At 33.1% G+C, this 17,969-nt stretch overlaps 3 protein-coding genes across 3 annotated transcripts; all 3 read right to left on the minus strand.

Annotated features, from left to right (window-relative positions):
* Nucleotides 1–547: 547 nt before the first annotated feature.
* LOAG_16987 (hypothetical protein) lies at nucleotides 548–6,607 on the minus strand (the record flags this gene model as incomplete). The annotated part of the gene is made up of 6 exons (XM_020449643.1): nucleotides 6,586–6,607; nucleotides 4,256–4,375; nucleotides 1,735–1,939; nucleotides 1,262–1,418; nucleotides 852–1,040; nucleotides 548–566 (listed from the first exon to the last, which is right to left on the minus strand). The coding sequence occupies exons 1-6, from the start codon at nucleotides 6,592–6,594 to the stop codon at nucleotides 548–550; spliced, it is 699 nt and encodes a 232-aa protein (XP_020306779.1). The 5' UTR covers nucleotides 6,595–6,607.
* Nucleotides 6,442–12,386, minus strand: LOAG_16988 (hypothetical protein). Its single transcript, XM_020449644.1, has 8 exons — nucleotides 12,303–12,386; nucleotides 11,793–11,959; nucleotides 11,266–11,438; nucleotides 10,429–10,572; nucleotides 10,082–10,197; nucleotides 9,784–9,918; nucleotides 8,497–8,620; nucleotides 6,442–6,730 (listed from the first exon to the last, which is right to left on the minus strand). The coding sequence occupies exons 2-8, from the start codon at nucleotides 11,957–11,959 to the stop codon at nucleotides 6,612–6,614; spliced, it is 978 nt and encodes a 325-aa protein (XP_020306780.1). The 5' UTR covers nucleotides 12,303–12,386; the 3' UTR covers nucleotides 6,442–6,611.
* A 290-nt stretch (nucleotides 12,387–12,676) lies between these two features.
* On the minus strand, nucleotides 12,677–13,378 carry LOAG_02833 (hypothetical protein; the record flags this gene model as incomplete). The annotated part of the gene is made up of 3 exons (XM_020446142.1): nucleotides 12,677–12,803; nucleotides 12,911–13,117; nucleotides 13,356–13,378. The coding sequence occupies 3 exons, from the start codon at nucleotides 13,376–13,378 to the stop codon at nucleotides 12,677–12,679; spliced, it is 357 nt and encodes a 118-aa protein (XP_020303479.1).
* Nucleotides 13,379–17,969: the final 4,591 nt, after the last annotated feature.

Raw genomic sequence — 17,969 nt, forward strand, 5'->3', positions numbered from 1 at the left:
TAAATGGTTACCGAAGCAAAGTATTAATTCTATCTAATTATGTGGAGAAAATGGTCATACTTAGAAAAGTATATGCTCACACAAAAACTTCCCGGAGTAATAATGTAAATTAAATCTTGATCGTGTGATCGAACAGTAATAAAAAATATAAAGAATCGCTATATATCGTTGTCTGAACAAATAGCGAAGGGTTTTTTACCAAATTTTCATAATCTATTTTGAGGTTGTTCCCTCATTAAACTCTTTTTAAATAACGAATGACCCAAAACATTTTCTGAAGGCAATTACAAAACGCTAAGTTGAAAAATAAACACAGAATAATAAGGCGAATTGATAGAAAAATGAACCAAATTGATATTAAATGGGGATAAATTTATCGGCTGATACCCTATACAGCTCTACAGTAAACCAAATGCAACATTATTTTACAGAAAGCAATAGTTTGAAGGTAACATCACTTCCAGATGGAGTAGCCAATTGATTAATGTGGTACTAGTTATGCACCAAATATAAACGTTCCCAATTTCTCTATACTCCAAATCATAAATTATCTTTTGCATAGTATGCTATAAATATGACAAGAAAAATTATTTTGAAAATTTCAAAAAATTTTACTGACATTTTGAGTGTTTTGAAAAGTAATTTATTCACATGATTATTTCTCATTTTTGAAAATCCGATGTCTTGGAGTATTTACGGGTATTGGAAGTTTAACAGCAAACTCTTTATTTTTTGAAAATTTATTTAAAAAATTAAAGACACAAACCTATGAAACCTGATCTAGATGGATATTTTGTGTTAGGAGTACTGCCTACAGCCTCTTCAGATGCATATTCTTTAATCATGCATACCTTTGAATTAAGTAAGATTTGATTGGTCGACTGCTACCACTCAACGTAGCATTAACAGTACAGCTTCTGCATAGTTTTTGATAGTTATTCTTTGAGACTGAATCAACATCCATGTCACTACAACAGTCTATGTTTCTCTTCGTCGTAGAAAATGTGGAACGTGGTTGCATGGAACCTGTACGCCGATATCTACGAAATAACAAATTCCCATTTAGTAGAAGATTTTTATTTTCCAATCACCATTTTTTAATCGTTTATTTTTTTGCATTTAAATATTTTTATGAAATCTAATGTTGATCGAATATTCTTGGACAGCAAGACAGTTCTTATTATCTGCTGTTAAATGAACTGTAAAATGCCAGTGAAGTGTGTTACACCTTGAAACCTTTTTAAACATATAAGTATCAAACCTTGTCATGATTTTCGAAACACAACTGTGTGTTACTCCAATAATGCGAGCAATATGGCTTATTCTGTGACCTTTTTCGTAAAGTTGTAGAATTTTTTGCCTTTCTTCCATTGCCAGCGGTCGACCAGGATTGTATGGTCGTCCAAGTTTATTCTTTGCTTGAAAGAATGATAAAAACTCAATCTACAGTTTACTTGGAGCAGTTTTTGCAAAAGAAGACACTAATAATTCATAGAAATACCAGTAGGCAACTAGCCAAGTCCCGGTAAGGAAGACTGCACTTAATACAATGGCTTCAATTATAAGAGATACGGTAGAAAGAGCAAACTCTGGAAATGGATATAAAATCTTAAACACATATTTGACCTGACCCGTTCTCATGATTTTAATACAATATGACTAATAGCAGCGGTAAGTGATATGCCTATGACTATAAAAAATCACATGGATCAGTCGAGAAAGTGAGCAACGTACAGGATGTAGTCAGCGGCATTGTAGCGGTAATTAATTTACAAGGACTTGTAGGTTGTACTTCTTTCTTCTTCATACTTTCGCATTGTATCAAAGAATTAATGATATATGAAGTTGGCGGCAAAGCATATGGCAGTATGTATTGTTGCGCTTCTATTGGAACAATGCAAGATAGAGTTGGCATGAAGCAGTGAACATTATCGTATCCCTGAAATGATAAGATATGCATTTTATAAATCCTACCAGTTATCATTTGTTGAGAATTGGTTAAGCCTTTATTTTGCATTGTTTTTTAAAGCAATTATATTCCGTAAAGTGAATGATTTGAGGAACTGTGAGACGGAAAAACAAAGCAAACCTATTCTGGAAACCTATTCTCTATTATCTTCAATGTATTCTCGAACAAAAACAAAAACAAAAAAAACCATGGTAGCATTGACTTTTTCGGATAATATTTGCAGTGACGATTGGTGCACTCAGTAAAGTGACCATTCTTACTTAGTTCTTGAAGAATTGGAAGCATGTATAAGCCAACATATTTTCCACAATGTCTAATTATCATAAATGAAAAAACACGGGGGAAAAAATGAATGAAGCGTTAAATGATACATGAACACAAACAAAAACCTCGTCGTATATTTACCAAATGTGTTGTGGTTATAAAGTTATTCATTGGTCAAAATTTTAAAAAATCAAATCATTTTTCTATTAGTTTATACAATGTTCCTGAAAGTGAACAATTTTTCTGTTCTTTCATGTAACCTCGAACTTCCCAACTTCCAAATTATTTATCATTTAAACAGTGATTTGAGCCCCATCCATCTTATCAGTCTGAAAGTTCGTTTTTTCAGTCTTCATAAATTTCTAAACTTTGTTGAAAACCATGACGCCAAATCATTTCCTCTGTCCTATAATATTATCATCAGGACTATCATGATCGTCCGGTTAGTCAGTGCAATGCTTATACCGGCAATTTTCAAAAGAAATTCACAATTATTAGCTACCATGCATTTCTTTTTCATCACCCATTGGTTACTGATAACATTTTAGACTATTTGACCTCAGCCAAATCGGTCGCCTTTCCAGAATTTGTGCTATTGTGCTATATCACACAAATGTTGATCTGCTATATGTGCTATATCACACAAATGTTGATCTGCTATATGTGCTATATCACACAGATAAAAATGGTCGCCTTTCCAGAATTTATGCTAATTAGTGCTATATCACTCAAATGTTGTTATTTTGTACCAAAAGAATGTAAGAGTTCCATAACAACTGGTATCTTTAACATTATATTGATATTAAGAGCTCATCTTATTGCAAATTTCTTCAGTTTTTACTGCTTTAAGCCCTTTGAAAATAATACTTTTTATGTTTGAAAATTTTAAAATGGAAAGTCCAGTTTCGTTGTATTCAAGAATTCAAGAAGCTACTGGAATTGTTTGAGGAGGAAGGCGACACATCGTTTTTCCAAACGTCATTTTTTATGAGCGCCATCGTTCCACTTCCATTGTTTGTTAAAAATCTCTCAGATATCTTCTCATTTCACTTACTTTGATATTCATGTTTCCATACAAAGATCTTCGGTAGAGTCTGATGCACTGAAAATAGTTAAATGTCGGCCTCTCATTTCGTTTTTGTCATCTCTTTCCCAAAGCAAGTGAATTGCAGTTTTTATCTCTGTTCTTCCCATCCAGTTCATCTGCTCTTCATGGTCCTAACGAACTCTGCCGAAATAAGTCGAATTCCACATTTGTTGCTCCCATTAACAAATATCCAAAGAAGAAAAGACCGAGAGCCGCTTTCTGCTCTGTTCCGCTTAATTTAGCCTCGATTCACAGTAGGAGAATGCAATTTGTGGTAAAGATGATGGATGGCAATGCTTTCTTGTGAACATGAAAACAAATATGATAATGGAAACTTAGGTGAAATAATTTACTTTTACATTAGGCTTTAGCTGTGTCTCGCTTATAGTACTATTCAAAAATCACGGGATATACTGCTTTACCATTAAAGTGATCGATATTAAATTTGATGCAGGGATATTACAATAAATACAATGTAGCTCCGTTGTACTATCAGTTATAAGCTGTCTTATCAGCATAAAAAATATGAGCTTCTGAATGCAATAATCATCAGTAGAAAATTCCAAAGAATTTAAAAGTTACCTCCAAAGTGTTGTTGCCTCAGGTAAGGATTTTTGAAATTTTCCGAGTTTTTAAAATCCCGAACTTCATACGCAGAGTTTCGAAACGGAGAAAGATAAAAGACATTTAAATCTTTCTTGCAACAAATGTCATTACTTCGGGACAAAGTGCCGAGGAAGCAGTAAATATGGAAATATGAAGATGACAACAGGTAATATTACAAATAGGGAGGTCCCAACACATAGGAAAAGCATATATTAATGTTCCAAAGTATATGACTGAAGTTATTGTTTACAGAAATTATTCAGAAGAGTTTCTTTTAAAGTAAAACGAAGAAGTAATGAACGTAATATTTGCAAGAAAAAGCAACTTACCGTTGTTAACAGCAAAGAAGTGTAATCGATCTGCGAGTTGTGGATCTGAATTTCATGATCTAGTGTCATCGGAGATGCAATTATATTTTGTGCCAAAGCCATGGACCGTGTATATGATACCTATGTAAAATTAACTATAAAGCTAAGCTCAGACTAGCAAAGTTTTTTAAAGTACCATAGCAAAGAACAGCAAATTATTTCCTTAAAACCAACCAAACCAAAAATGACTTTTAATTTTATGGAAATGTTCACATGTATACATAATTTTTGATAAAAGCGTTCTTGTTACATTGATAAAGATGGGATGGAAATCTCTAAGTGTTTACCACAGATTCTTCCCTTACTTCCAAGACAACCGAACAAAAGTAAATAGGAGGATAGATGTTATTTTGGGTATGTGTACTGCTGACAGAACAGATTTTCTAAAAAAGGAGATATCGGGGGAGTAGCCGGGAGGATATGCATGATTGTGTGTATATGTGTGTGTGTGTATGTGTGTATGTGTGTGTGTGTGTGTGTGTGTGTGTGTGTGCGAGTGTTTGTTTCGTCGAGTTATCGTTCCTTTCATCTGTTCCTCTCTATCTGCTTATCATATCAAGTGTTACGAATAGCAAGCTAGAAACAGACTATATTAAAGTTGCTTGTGAAAACAAACAGGTCTGGACAGGTAGTCGAAAGCTATCTAGAGATTTGCTTTTTTATTATTTTTCTGATACTTCTTTGTAAATACCTGTTGTCCTCTCTGACCATTCGTGCTGTCCCTAAGCATTCTATCCTCCCTTCTTCTAATCATTCAAGACAAGCTATGTACCACGACACCGAAACACCGAATTGATGATACTGCATACGTAAAGAGGATGGAGAAGCTTTTTACCACTTTTAGCTTGCATCGCAGCTTCATCCTTTTTCTGCCACATGTTTTGCTGATAACCGGATTGCAACTCATGGACAGAATATCCGCCATACCCTAAGGGGACAATTCAGTTGATTGCTATTGTTGCACTTCTTGAGCTCAAGAGGATGAATAGATCGATGGTATTATTGCAGTTGAGATGAAGTGAAACGTGAATTCAATTAGCAAACGCATCAAAAATGCTGAACTGCTTCATATTTCTTGCATATTCCTATACGTTATATGAAACATCATCTGCCTGTTCATGTCACAGTATTTTATCTTTTTCCATCTCTCAAATTGCCAGCTTCTCTTACAGGTGGTAAACAACACTGCCATTTGCGAGTCACCGTAACTGCTTCTGCTACTGCTTACTTATCGTGTAATTAAAAGTTTTTTACTATAAACCATATCAAATATACAAATTTTCTACTATCGTGTGAGCATAATATAAGTTAAGCAAAAAATGTCGAAGCATAGCAAAATTACAACAAAACACTGCAAAAATTATCAGTTCAGTCAAAAAATCAGGATTTATTGATGATAAATATTGCTCTTTTTATTGGCAGACTGTCTTCAATAAATATGTCAAAACTAATTTTGTATATTCCTTTGTTTAAAATTCAGTTTTTAATTTACTTTTCGGAGTACCAAAAATTTCCCAACATCAAAGGTTTTAACGTCAAAACCACAAAAGATAAATTCGTTTAACAACTGTGTAGAAAGAGTAAAACAAAAGGCTTGCATTATCTTCCCGATCAAACTATTCATCTATCATATTTTCCATAAATTGTTTGTAACAATTGCCCTATGAAGACAGAAGAGCAGAATAATTAGTTTAGATACAGCAATAAGTTATTGCAGTTCTGATCAAAATATTTAATGAATTTCGAAATACTGTATTAATACACATATGTCAAATATTGTTGCATTATGACTGACCAGTAGAATAAGAGATTTGAAGTTTGAAATGAATTTCATAACATTTTCCATACTTAACTCTTCCTGTTGATGATACTTCCTACCACTGTCATTTATAAAATCTCTTATATCCTTCAAACTGAACACACACACAAAAAAAAAGAAAAAAAAACAGAATTTTAATATAACTGCGAGGTTATTTCAATGATTGCCCCTCAAACAACAAGCTGTGTGCTACAATCGGCTACTTATGACTTGTAGTACAAAGGTTAATCTTCCACTAATTAAACATGGATTGCCTGTTCCAAATTTTCGATAGTTTTGTGTCTGTTATTTATGGATAAAATCAAATCAAATAAATTTAAGAAAGTTAGCTTTATAGTTTCGATGGATGCAAATCATTTTAAAACACACACCGACAGACTTATCACTAGATTGTATCATTCAAATACTTTAAGCTGAATGATTTCTCTATAACCTGATTATTTCTCAAATGTGACAGAAGAGATAAACGAACATTGAGCATTTCCGAAACATCATTTATCAGACAGCAGAAGGTTCACTACTCGAACCTTCTAGCCCTCCTTCATCTTCATCAGCTGTAATACTGTCCACGATACGTGATAGCCGTTCTAAGGAGCTTTTCTTGCCCGATGTTTTCCCTGAAATTCATCGACTTTTCACAAATTGTTTCGAGATTCAATTTAAATAAAGTATTGAAATATAACTTGACATTTTGGATGCAAATGCGTGAAAAATATTTCAGATTAAAACGTCTGTTTTTAAAAATTTCTAAATCGTAAAGCAAATATTTGATTTTTCATCCTTAATGAAACGAAAAAGAAAGATATTTTAAAACATCTTTTCAAATTTTTGGAAAATAAAATTCGGAAGAATACGATCTATCCCCGTGACATTAAGGACTTGTTTAAAAAGAAATTTTAGGTCAGGTAGGAACAACTGACGCACATTACACCACTGTTGCACACTGCTCTTCTGCTTGAATCTCTACTTTACTTATGCTAATATATACATATCAAACTATTCTCCTAAATTTCTGCAAATCTCATATTCTCTTCTTTTGTCCATGCTTTATTCTCTCTTAACCTGTGCATTTCAACTTCACTTCTGGTCCTATCAATTTCAAAGGAACTCATTGCCGCCTTTTTCTGTAGTGATCTAGTTTAAAATCTCTTTAAGCACTCTTTGAAATAAAATGAACTGATGAATTATGGAGCAACTAAAGCAATGGAAAGACATCAATCATTGAAGACTTTAATTCTTCAAGATGACTGATGTCAGTACAGTACACCAAATGGGACAATTTCTAAGATTTTAATGGAAATCATTGGAATTTTGCTTTGAAATAGCTCTGAACAGAAAAGAAAGAAGAAAATAACTCTGTTTCTCTGTTCTTTTCTTGGCCGTTTAGAAATAAAATTGATTTGGTTTCGTAAGACATTATTGATGCTGCTCATCAATGAACAGTGCTAGTAAGCAGTAGTAAATTTATACATACATTACCGTGCTCAAACTAAATGTAAACAGATGATTACTGTACTCGAAATGTGAACCTAACTTTGAGGGATCATGTATTTGAAATAAACTTATTGTACTAATTCCCTTCATATCCGATTAGTTCAGAGAATATGGAGAAAAAGCACAATTCGTTAACATGCAGTTGCCAAAATTTAAGTATTTCAATTTTTAAATATCTTTTTGTGTATATGCAATTGCAAAGTAAAGACAAGCTTCATAGTGCACCGCTATGTCTAATACGGATGAGTGAGATATTTCCGGTTTGAAATCCAAGAATGCCCGGGATTAGCTGTTAGCTGGTAATCTTTATCTAGCATCTACTTAAATTGCTGAAAAAAGAGTGGAAAGAAGCCTGTCTCAGTCATAAGCAAACATTATTTCCCAAATATTTCCTCTTTTTGCCTGATAATGTATTCATGAATGACAATAAGGCACTTTTAATTCCAGAAGAGCAGTGCGTTTCATCTTGAAAAGGTGTGAAACAGAACATCCTCCTCAGGAACTGCTAAGAATTGAAAATACGGACGCATGTTGTATTAGAAGTTAAGGTCAGCGACAGTATTGTGAGAATCAGAAGTACTGCGAAGTACACTGAGATAGTTCTATTAGTCCAAAAGACTGGAAAAATAAGTTACTAGTGCTGAAAAATGGAACCGGTAAGAATTAAGGGTCAAAATGTTATGCCATAAAATATTAGTTTTCAAAGTTGATGATAATTGTTTTCTTCTTTTAATGAATGCCAATTTAAGCAGTCCGAGAATACAAAAAATCAGTTTTGTGGTTACACCAAAGATTTTTATTTCAAATCTGATTCATAATAAAATAGTTTTCAAATTAAAATCTGAAACTTTTATAACTTATGGCTTTGCTTTCAATTACTGAATCTGACTTGCTTCATGAGAGCTTTCGCTGGTGCTTACACTTCCGAAATCTTCATTCTCTTCCGTAAATGTTCCCATTTTGCTATCGTAGTAAGCTGCGGCTGAACCATTGCTGGATGTATTATGTACAGACTGCAAGTAAAAAGGATTCATATGCTATTTGTTTTCAACTGTTGTAAAATAAAAAGCTTATTTTGAACATCATTGATGGACATACAGTCCAAACTGCTTATTAATTTCATTTTAAAATATGAAGCTTTATAATACGAAACTGAATTCCACTAATAATATAAAATAGTAATTTCAAGGGAAAATCAACTGGATTATCTGTTCAAAATTGTTAAAAACTGATATGTTAGCTATCTTCTTCAATTAATGGTATGACCATTTGACATCGAATTCACTTCAAAACTTCCTCTACTTTCAATTTTAAAACAAGCTTTATTATCGCCCATTGGTAAATAAAATTTTTATATAATAAATTAAAAAAGTTGAGAAAAAAAATTTTCTCAGCGTATTGGACAGATATCCCAGCAAATAAATCATTGATATGTCACATCCACAGCTGCTATAATGCAGTAATAAATTTTTCAGTGATGATATTTGGCATACATTACAAGAACCAAATTTCTTACAGTAGCTAATTATTTTGATTTTTGACTTTTACATTGTTTATCAAGCTCATTTGAAGATGAAAAGTAAATAGAGTAGAGTTAATGAGTAAATCATGTGCTGCTCAAATTATTGGATATATTAATTTAATGCAGAATCGTCTTGAAGTGTTCGAATCAATCAGTGATAAAAATCAAGCTGTTTAAACTTAAGTTAATTTTTGTAGCTAAGAAACCTGCCCTTGGCAGTGACGGATTTCTTTTTACCGTCTTCCAGAAAAGTTATGCAAATTTCTTCTAGATGTCTACTTTTCACTTCACAAACGAGATTTCTATAACTTCTGGCGGCATACCTATTCTGCTTAGTAGCATTCTGGAAAACCTCATTAGGATTATGCCTCCTCAGGTACTTTGAAAGATCATTCGTTCTTAATCCACTTTTGGATAAATTTTTGTATTTCACTATTGTTAAGTGTGTCTGAGATTTTTTCCAGCAATTAATCTTAACACATTTATTAAATAAATTAAGGCTTTATATTTTTTAGCAAGTAGCTTTTGGTAATTTCCAACAATTTTTTAAAGCCTTGTTTAAAAAACAATCCATCAGCAGTGTGTTCCTATGATATCGTGATCCCTCAACTTTCCAAAAAAAAAATTGGTGAACAGAAATTGGAACAAACTAACGACATAATCTTGGCTATCGTTATCTGGCAAGTGAATTCCTTGATTTGCAGCCATGATTTTTGTCATTTTTCCTTGACTTTGCAGCATATTTTCTAGTTTTGTGATATATTCAATTGCACTTCTCAAAATTTCAACCTAAAGTTCAAAAGTTTAGGAATATTTTTTCTAAAGTATTTCCAAAAATTGAAGGATCGAAGGGTTTTTTTGCAACTTGATTAGAAAGATTCTTGCCCAAATTCGTTATTTTAAAAAAATTTCATGTTATAAATGAAATAGGAAAAAAACAAATAAAAATAACCTTTGGTAATCTTTGGTTGGGATTAGGACATGTCCTTTGTTTGACCACTTCAAATGCCTCATTTACTTTACGCAATCGCCGCCTTTCGCGCATTGTTGCTGCTTTCCTCCTGTCCACTACAACTTTGCAATATTAGCAATACAATTCTAACAATTTATTTGTTTGTCCTTAAACGAGTTAAAGATGATTAAACAAATAAGCTGCCAACAAAAAGAAGGAAAAAATTAAATAATAAATAAATAGCACGAGTTAACGCTCGTGCAGACAACTTTCAGTGAAAGGTTGAAACTCTGATTTTTTAACTGAGCTGATTGTTAAATGATGTTTGAATAGACCTAAAAACTTACACCGCCGTGGTACTGATGTAGGTTCAGCATGTTGCTGCACAACGGTTGAAGTATTAGCAACATCCGCATTTGTCTGAATTAACTCCCCATGCGGTTCTGGGATATCGCTGGTTGAACCACCTGCTGCCGAAATTAGTTCTACTGCTAAAACTTTTTTATAATTCAACTTATAACCTCGCATGCAGTATAAAGTTTAACAATAAGAGCCTAACATTTTTGTATTACAAATTTAGCCTCTTCCACCAATAACATATAATAGCTTATATATTATATTTAATAATGTATAAGTCTGGAGAAAGTAAGTGATGACTTGAAAGAACAAAACAATGAAGCAAAGTATGTTAAAGTCTCAACTGTATGCTATGAGATATTTCTATAAAAAAGATAATGAGAAGTAGTGATATTGTTATCAGGATTAATATTATTATCTTATGACCAAGGGATATTGCACAAAATATTTTAGAAATGACAATCCAATTAACATTTAGAATTTATGCATGTTTTTGCAAAATTGCTGCAATTCGATGAATTCATTTTATTGAAAAATACTAGCAGTTGATTTCTAATTTTAAATTAGGCTGAACTAGAATGTTTGGTTAAATGGAATTAAAAAGATCAGCAAAATTATAAACAACGTTCTGTAACAAACACTAGCTGTCATACGGATTTTGTTTTTTCATAAACATTGCAAATTTAAAAGCCATCAAAGCCATAAATATGTTTGATTTCTCGAAGCAAAAACCAAACATTGATTTTTGAAAACGAAGCTGGACCCAAAACACTGCCCTTAACATTGCTTAAGACATCAGTTTAAATAAGTACATAGAAAAAATGAACCATGCTCTTTAACATCTTGTTCCTGCTTGATATCCTTCGTAATTCCAGAATCAGGTCGAACTGATTTCGGGAAGTCTACATTGTTCCGATTTGTTGAAAACGGTGTTAAATCTGTGGCATAGAAGGATGTTGAGCCAGCAGTCGGACCATAAGATGGATAGTAGGAGGGATATCTATGAAGTAGGAACTTTTTTGAAGTGAAGTGAAATAATGAAATAAATGTTATAAAGAAAAGCTTTCGTATTACAAATCAATGATGCAAAAAAAATTTTTTGGATAGTATGCTTCAAAAATAACACATCCTGACTTCTGAATTTTAAAATTGATTTTCTAACTCAACGATAGATCCGATCAATTGACATTTCATAGTAAAATCATATAATCAAACGGAAAACTGCTTAACTACCCTTACTGTAAACAATGAAGCAAATAGTAGAGGGAATGATATGATTGTGATCGTTCTGCTTATGGCATCTGCTTGCAGCTTAAATGGAATGATTCATAGTTCCGATTAAACACAGGATTACCTGTACGGGTCATAAGTAGAAAGGGCATGTGCAGATGAATATTCTCCAAGAGGTGCTGCTTGAGGTGCAAAAGGTGTTAAAGTCGTTATATCCGGCGCTGCCGTTATTCTTGCTTGTGGTTGCGTGTAGCCGTATAATGGATCGTATTGACACCCTTCTGGGTTCATCTGCAACTATAAAAAAAATAAGTTCTTTAAACCATTTGATGATCTATTTATAAATTTGCTGTATTGTTTACTTGGTTTATTCACTCAAATATTCATCAAAAATCTCATTCCGGTTGATTCGATTTTTCCAAATGAGCATTCTAAAAATCATCATTTCCTTGATATTTTATATCGAAAGGATTTTTAGGCTGAAGTGCCTCGTAATATACGTTATAAGTCAACATAAACCATAGACCATAATAAAAATGTTTGTATATTTAACATATGCAGTTCTCTTTGTATTTTACAAAACTAATAAAAAAGAGGCTAGTTATGATTATAATGAAATAGTTGTGAGACTAACCAAAAAAGCGAAAATCGCTCAACATAGGTATTTCTGGAAGCGAGTTCAGTCTTCCTATTCAAGAGAAATCTGGCTCGAAAATTTAATTTATTCAATTTAATTAAGCAGTTAGTTATTCAAGGAGACGTGTATATATTCAGGATCATGCAATTAAGTTTAAACACTACAAGACAACCCGAGCGGTAACTGATTAAGGCTGTTCTTCAAAGTAATTTAAATAGGTGCAAAGTTGTTCTGCATGTTTCGTCCGAGATGACGATAGACTAGACTGGCAGATAGGCTTAAACTAAAACTGAAACTTATACTAGAAATAAGCCAGTTGGCGCGCCATCTGTGGCAACAGGCGGGGACAGCTGTATCACCATGTTGAAACTCTAACTCCTCGGCCGAAGAAGCACATATGTTCCATGGTCAATTGTTGCCGAATTGTGCTTAAAGGCCAACTGTTGTGGTTGTAGTGGTAGTGGTGGTGGTAGTGCTGACATGTATGTATGTGTTAAGCTTCAGTATAAAATAAAATAGCTGCATTAGAGTTAGTAACATCATTATCCCACTCTTATTCAACATCATTCTCTTCATCAGCATTTACATCCATCCAGGAGACTTACCTTTCAAGCTTTTCACTATCTGCAGAACCCTTTTCACTATCCGGTGGTTTTGCTCCGTGAGCAGGTTCACTTCTCTCCGGAGAACAAATGGCGTAAATTTCGAAGTGACGAACAAGACGGAAGATGGCTTCGATTCGACAGCTGCTACCTTCAGAAATAACAAAAACGTCCACTACCAACAACTGACTTTGGGCCAACTGTTCATTCCTGAAGGAAGGCGAGGCATCCCGAGCTAATCTCTGGCTAACTTCCCAGCTAACTACTGTACTCCGCCCTCCTCTTTGGAATAAATTTGTTGAAATCCAACTACAAGAGAAGTAAGATTCGTCACAGATTATACGAAATGGGGAGAAGCAAAGAAAGAGGGAGCTGCTCGAGGCGGTTGTGCAATATAGCAACAGCTATATCAGATCAGCAACAGATACTACCCCCTAAAATATTTAACCTCCCTTTATTGTCCTTTAACATCAAATCATCCTACAAAAGATTTTTTTTCATAGGACCGACTTTTGAGAATAACTTTACGACAATGGGTACAACGGAACAAAATTTATAGCTTGAAAAGAAATAATCCCAAGTATTAATAAATTGTTATCGATACAGAATCACACCAACAGACACATAAATACGAACATTACATCCAGGTTGCTTCCTGAATTTGAGTTTAAAAGTTGTTCATAGAGAGAAGAAGAAATGGAAAGACGACATCTGAGACAATAATGATCATATATCTTGTTTGATCCTTTGTGACAGCTCTTCAACTTACGATTGTTCTACAACTGTCCAGTTCGAGGATCTAATAATATTTGTTTGTGACCCTTCTTATCAGTAGGTTCAAGATATCTCCTGTCCAGTCTTCGTTCAGTTGCTTTATAGCTAGAAACCCTTTGTCCTGAATATGCCATTCTTTGTTGCAAAAACCGTTTAAATCACAAATTTTGACACCTTGAAATATTTGAGACTGAATCTGGGCAACTTAGATCAATAAAAAGTCTATTCGAAGCTGACATATGATTTGTCTCTATAAGATCAATCTCGGCAGATCTACAAGACTCTTATTACATTAACCAATCCTCACATGCTTATAATTTGGAGAGTAAATTTATCTAACTTTTGTTAGGAAGTGGAAAGTTTTGTGAATATGTAAAACGGAATTCTTCCCTCAGTACTCCATAAGTTTCTATATTTAATCTGCTTTCCTGAAATTAGATGATTTCATAAGTTTCTATAATCATCCAATTGACTGATATTCACAGGTTGCTTTGTTTGTTATTCTTTTACAACAAATCTTTGGAATTTATTTTCAACATTCAAGTTATTTTTTTTCACTTCAAGAAGTTTTTCGATTATAAACATAAACCATGCATTAAAAAGAAATGAACTTTAGTGCTAATGAAATCGTAAAATATCCAATAGATCAACTACCAGGAAAGATGATAATTGACTGTCTCCAAACAAAGTTAGTATTAATGCTAACAAGAGATTTTCATTATTGTTCATTTTTCCTTCACTTTTAAAAGTGTTGTTGCTCGCTCGATTTTATTTATTCACATAAAATATTATTGTTACATGACGTTTTCTCCATTTTATTTTTCTCTCCTTCTCTTTCTTTCCCTCTCTCTCTATGTTTGTTGCTTTTGTGACGTTTCATCTGTCATTCAATTTTAAATCGGTCTGTAACAAAATTTTTGCATATTTTTATTTTTATTTTTAGAAGCATTTGCATATTTTTACAAAGATTGCGCGATCATCCACAGTTTCCTTATCCCAAATTTAAGGAATTATTTGACGAAATTTTGTGATAAATTCGGTTGAAATTTTCTAGGATACATTGCTCATGAAAATTTTGTCTTTTTAACTAACTTTACTACTTTAATACATTCAATTCAAATAGCAGAAGCTGTTTCTGTCAGTTTTCGAGTTCAATAAATGTGTCCACAAATTGGCTGTTTGAGTCATATTAGAAAAAATGTTAGAGTTCTTGACCTTTCTGATTATTTTCCCGTTCCTGAAATATGGCAACGAAAAAGGGTAGAGCCGATTAAGTATTACAATTCATCGCGTTTAGCAGTGCCCTGGCACAGAAATAAAGTTTTCTTGTCGGCATATTAGATGTCACTGAAGATTCCTGTTCGTATTACGGTACATTAGCTGCTGAGTTTCTGCTTCCGCTTTAAGCGGCACTTTTCTCTCCAGTGATATGTGAACTTAGATATTAGTAGCGATTGGTTCCAAGTGAAAATTAATCCGCACGGGTGTTAAATAAATAACACCAAAATTACTTTTAGACGGAAATATAAATGTAAGTTTTCGCAAGATATGCGTACTATTGCGATTTCTTGGCATGGAATCTAGCATCACTTCGAGGTTGCCATCCTGAATTCTTTTAGCAGATATATCTGTACTTCTAGATCAATTTTGGACAGTAATCAACATGTTTTTATTTGTCATTTTGCTGTTTGCCAAACTATGAATTTTCAGGGAAGCTTATTTACCGATACGCCTTCACGAAAAATTGTTTCAAACAAAATTTCACCGAAGATGAAATTTTGTTGGTATATTCAGTATAGTCGAAGTATAGTCGATATATTCATAATTCCAAATGATTATTATCTTTGGGGATAAGGTTTAATCTGTACACTTGTATGTTCACAAGGATCTGCGTTGGTACCAAAAATACGATCCTAATAAGTCCTGGTTAAACAGATATCGTTCTGTTTTAACTATTGCGATTGGTGTATGTTCAATAAGAAGTTATCAAATATTAGTGAAGCTATTGTGATCTGCTCGGATTTCACTTCTTACTGATTTCAAGTTTTCACTGAGATTTGATCTGTTTAGTGATAGCAGCTAACGATTAGAAATTAGAAGTACTTCAGAAAACAAATGAAAGCATCCAAGATGTTTTTTATTGCAAAAAAAAGTATGACGATTCAAATTTCTCAGTGAAAAAAGTGGGAAGTTATGGGAGCAACTGAAAATGTCGTAAATTTAAATGTGTCGCTTGCATTCATCGCTTCCTTATCAATTGATTGACAGGCATACTTGAACGAAAACCCTCGGCGAACCATTCAATCGCATCGATCTTTCTTTAGTTGACCCGTGCTCCATTCCTCACTTGTTGCTCATATTTTAGCTTACGGATTGGGGATCTCCAATGAGAAAAAGAACTGTTAGGTTCTATTTTTGGTAAAGAATACATTTTACAAATATTTCATTTATAATAAAGAAGATAGAAGCAATCCAAAGTGATATCTTTCATTTCAGTTTTAATTTTTATTTTGTTTTGGATTAATAAATTTACAAAAATTTAAAAACAGAGTTTTTTAATTTCTTTTTAAAATTCAGTAAAATAAGAGGATTAAATGACTTCCGGATATCTGTCTCAACAATAAAGAAGAAAAATTAAGAAGTCCATTATGATTTATAACTACGGCACGGTGAATCGACGAAAATTTGTTTCGATTCACCAAAGTTCTGGACATTTAAAAAGGAATTAATTAGTATAACTAAACGGCCTTTGTGAAATTTTTTATTATCTCTTATTTTAAGAAAAATGTGTTATAATTTCTTCAGTAAAAGTGTTGAAAGTGTTAATTAATGGTTTTATTTGTGATTGAATCAAGAAATCAAGAAATCCTTTATTCGTTCCAGAGTCACAACATCTATAAAAATATACAAAAATAAAGAGTGATCAACTTGACTTAGAACATTAAAGATATCGACATTAGTAAATCTCACAGACATTGATGCATCATCAATAACATAGACGTGATGTTTCAAAATGCGCCCTCTTTCATTCGTTTTTCCCGAACTTCCAGTTGTGCGACATACTGCGCACTAGAGAAGTTATGAACCAGAAGCCACGAACACCGTGAAATATACGTTTATACATAAGTGAAAGAAAAGAACTATTGGCTTAAAACTTGATTAAACAGGTCAGCCAAAAATCATCATTTAATGAACAATGACATTTCTCAGGTGGTGTGTGTCTTAACTGCACACCTTTCTGAAGGATGAATAGAATGTCCCGAAAAAGATCGAAACATTATAAAAAAATCCATTATTGAATTGAACTAGAACTGCAATTGAACTAAAACGTATCTTGTGCTTCTAAACAGGTAATGTCGATTTAATTCTCTCGTAACAGAGGATAAAAAGACTAATAAGTAAAAAAAAATTTCGTCACATAATTCTAATTGTTTACAACTGCTATTATCTGTCACCATAACAGAATACAACTGTTGTCGCCATTATCAGTGTAAAGATTCGATCTGGGAATATCAGCTGGTCGCAGCTTCGTACCACTTACTTACTTTTGGCGAGCCTTAAATCAGCATCTGTTTTGTATGCCACATATGTAGTTGGTAAATTTTCATTCATTTTCAAGAAATTTGGACCCTATTTGATTTCAATGGAAGCACTTATGTATTGCTCTTTAAAGTTACCATAAGAGATCCTTTCGCATAAAACTAACGCATATCTCCTTGGGTGACGCTGCATAAAACTCAGTTTGCTGAAACTTATTAAAATTGTGATACCCGGTATAATTCAAATTGACGGTAATAAATGGAAACAGCAACGACGCTTTGTGCTTCGAGTATTACGTGATTTCGGAGTTGGTAGGATACTGATAGAACAGCAAATCAGTTGAACGCTCATCAGTTCGTTTATCACGCAGTATGAATATCTAACTTAAAAAGAATCAATTTTACAAGCAGCAGTGGGTCAGAAATTTACAACAATGAAGTAATACAAAAATATATATTATTTATAATAACAAAGTTTACTCTTTACGACAACGATTACAAATGTACGCAATACACGAGCTAAGTTCGCATAATAGTATGAGTTTACTTAAGAAACAATACACTGATTTTTAGAATTTATGACATTGTTAAATTCAACAGTGATGATCTACTTTATGTTACGTTAGATGTGTCATGAGCAAATAAATTATCCACAACTTAGAAAAATTACGTGAAAACATTCAGGAAGATGGCCACTGACACTATATCACTAAACCGGAACTATCACACATTCCGTGACACTGGACTGT

This window comes from Loa loa (genome assembly GCF_000183805.2).
Source record: "Loa loa unplaced genomic scaffold supercont3.33, whole genome shotgun sequence".
NCBI lineage: Eukaryota > Metazoa > Nematoda > Chromadorea > Rhabditida > Onchocercidae > Loa > Loa loa.

Bases quoted from the DNA above. Each gene is read 5' to 3' on its own strand.
- LOAG_16988 (XM_020449644.1), bottom strand. From the start codon at position 11,959: ATGAACCCAGAAGGGTGTCAATACGATCCATTATACGGCTACACGCAA. The intron at 9,919-10,081 runs GTTATTTTTATT...TTTGAACTTTAG, and splicing joins CCAACCAAAGATTACCAAAG to GTTGAAATTTTGAGAAGTGC. The intron at 6,731-8,496 runs GTCAGATTCAGT...GATGAATTTCAG, and splicing joins CGAAAGCTCTCATGAAGCAA to GGAAAACATCGGGCAAGAAA.